At 36.1% G+C, this 2,939-nt stretch overlaps 1 protein-coding gene across 1 annotated transcript; it reads right to left on the minus strand.

Moving 5' to 3' along the window:
* Window positions 1-332: 332 nt before the first annotated feature.
* Window positions 333-1,412, minus strand: LOC121173873 (uncharacterized). The gene is made up of 3 exons (XM_041011402.1): window positions 1,398-1,412; window positions 907-1,311; window positions 333-824 (listed from the first exon to the last, which is right to left on the minus strand). The coding sequence occupies exons 1-3, from the start codon at window positions 1,410-1,412 to the stop codon at window positions 333-335; spliced, it is 912 nt and encodes a 303-aa protein (XP_040867336.1).
* Window positions 1,413-2,939: the final 1,527 nt, after the last annotated feature.

Raw genomic sequence — 2,939 nt, forward strand, 5'->3', positions numbered from 1 at the left:
TAGGGTTCATTGATTATTATAGTTTGATACGCGACATAAATTCTATCCATAAGTAAGCCTTAATAAACTGAATATCATACATTACGCCATGAATGTCAAATTACAAATATACAACAAAGCCTTAATCAACGGAGACATGAAAATCATTCATTTTGGTGTCCGCGATGTCGTGAGGATGTGCCACATGGTCGATCCTATCTTCGTGCTTGGCGATCAGGATTTCTTCTGCCCCGATGCCTCCCCGCTTCTTCTTCGTCGACCTCCGTAGAAAATGCGTGACGCAAATCAACACCGAATAAGTCACCCGTATTAGGTATTTGTCCCGGTACATTTCATTGTGTTCCTAACGGGGCATTAGGTGTTGGAATTGGCCCATGATATTGCTTTGAAGGGGTCATTGTGGGCCATGAAAAATGAGCTTGTGTTTCCGCAAAACCACCGAACGATTGTTGGGTTGCAGAAGTATCAGTGTCATGACCCTGAAAAGGATACTGATACATCTGTGTCGGATACTCAGCAAATGTTTGTGGCGTGTAATACATTCCATGGCCACCCTCCGCCATTTGTTGGAAATATTCTTCCGCTTCAACAGTGTCCCTTCTTCTGTCTATCCCCTGAGTTTCAATACTTGACTGAAGCATGTGAAACTGTTGTGCGGGAAATTGACGCTCTGATGCGGGACCATGTGACATTGGCTCAGTGACTCTCTCTTGCTCTTCGGATAAAATTGTAATTTTTTCCACATAAGGCACGAGATCATCAAATGTGCATGTTTTCCTCCCTTGAGGAGACACCATGTATTGTAATGCCTCCACAACTTCACCCTGCATTTGTAACGGTAACAAAATTAATGGCCATCATTAAATAAAAGTTCAAGTTAAAATTTGAAAAAAATTTAAAAAATACCAATGTAGCCGTCTTTGCATTTTCTGGGTCAACAAACATCTTTGTCTTTCGCCTATACCAGACCATGTAGTCCGAGTTAAAACTCAATAGGCCTTCTTGTCGGGGATAAGCGTCGACCCTAAATGCATGGCGATTATTCCACTGCTGAATCATTGGGGCGAACAATTGCCCCCAATTTTCGCCATGTTTCCCCTTTAATGTTATGCCATGAATGTTTAGGGGTTGTGAAGGAGACTCTGGAACTGGTTGCTGCATCCCAAATTGTCTCAAGACTCTGTCCGATTGGTGCCACTCAATAACTTGGAAACAAATTAGTGGCACCACCGCGTACCACGCGAGACTTCCGACTAAACAAACGGGAGGCAACAATGACATAACGGTTGATGGGTAAGGCTCCCACACAAACTGCATATAACAACATAGTTGTGAACATTGTAGTAAAATAAGACATATAATTTTTTATTTTACAAATACAATAGCATGGTTCTTACCTCATGACGTTTCATAATATCGAACTTGCGACGAAAAACTTTCACATCATCATTGCCAATATGTTGGTTTCCACGTCGCAGCCACCTACAAAGAATAAAATTTAATATACCCTAAAACCATTTATTCTATTAAAATGAAAGACGCTGTTAAAAATGACTGACCTGTGCCCTAGTGGTGTATTTTCTATGTGGGAAGGAGTCCTCTTTGGAGCCAAGGTGGGACATCGTTCCCATGCCCACAATTGTAGTAAGATGCACATGCCTCCGATTGATTTAGTTTTATAATCGGTGGCACTGCACATCTCTCTGTATAGAAAACTAAGTACGGCAGCTCCCCATGCATATCTGCCACATTCTTCAAAGTCACGTAAAAATTGAAGGTACCTTACCGAAACTCTGTTACTGGTTTTGTCAACGAACTAGACACCTCCAATAAATCTCAGTATCCATGCACGGGCAAACCTTCGTACTTGTTCTTCGTCGTCGTCATTATTAATTTGATCAAAATGGTGAGCCAGCCAACTTAATTTAACTACACTACCTTTAATTTCACCTTCTTGTGGTCTGACTCCCAATAATTCCTCACATAAATTAGCCCAATCAAGATTTGTTGGACCGATTAATGGTAAACCATCCACACTTATACCTAACAACACAGAGACGTCTTGTAGAGTGATAGTACACTCTCCGCATCTCATGTGAAATGTATGTGTTTCCGGCCTCCATCTTTCTATCAGAGCACTAATTAGTGAGGCATTTATTTTTAAGAAACCCATCTTGATAATCCACCCGAAACCAGATTGTTGAAGAAAAGGAAAAATTTGTTCTGGAATTTGTTCTTCCCCTTGATACGTGGGGACAGCTCGTCTGATATGTAATTTCCTTTCTTCTTCCTCATTCCAAACATGTTCTGAAACATGCTTAGGTTGCATCCATAATATATCAGTATCGATGGGCCAGATTTAATGTTAATATGTGATGAAGATGATGATGAAGATGCCATTGCTACTGCAAAATAAAATATAATACATGTGAAGAAAAGTTTAATTTATTAGTAAACTTTAAATATATAACAATAAATTTGTAAAAAATCAAACTAGTCAATTTTTAATATATTCTATACATAAATTAAAATACATGTGAAGAAAACTTTAATTTATTAGTAATTTTTTTTCTACAATTAACAAATAAATAATTGAATAAAATATGGACTAACAAATTATTTATAATACAAACAAATATTGAAATGCAAAAAATCATTTCAATAATATATATACAAAAATAATAATAATATACAATGTATCATATATTTAATCACTTAAATTTTCTAAAACAAATAATATTAACGTACAAATTAAAACTAACAAATAATATATATACCATTCTAACTAAAAAATAATTAACTCAAATAATATTAAATTATCAACTCATTTATTTAAAATACAAAATTATAATACTAAAAAGATAAATTTACGTGTGTCAAGTGTCTAATATTACAATTATTTATTTAAGTGTCAAATATTTAATATTACAAAAACTAAA

This window comes from Glycine max, chromosome 17 (genome assembly GCF_000004515.6).
Source record: "Glycine max cultivar Williams 82 chromosome 17, Glycine_max_v4.0, whole genome shotgun sequence".
Taxonomy (NCBI): Eukaryota; Viridiplantae; Streptophyta; class Magnoliopsida; order Fabales; family Fabaceae; genus Glycine; species Glycine max.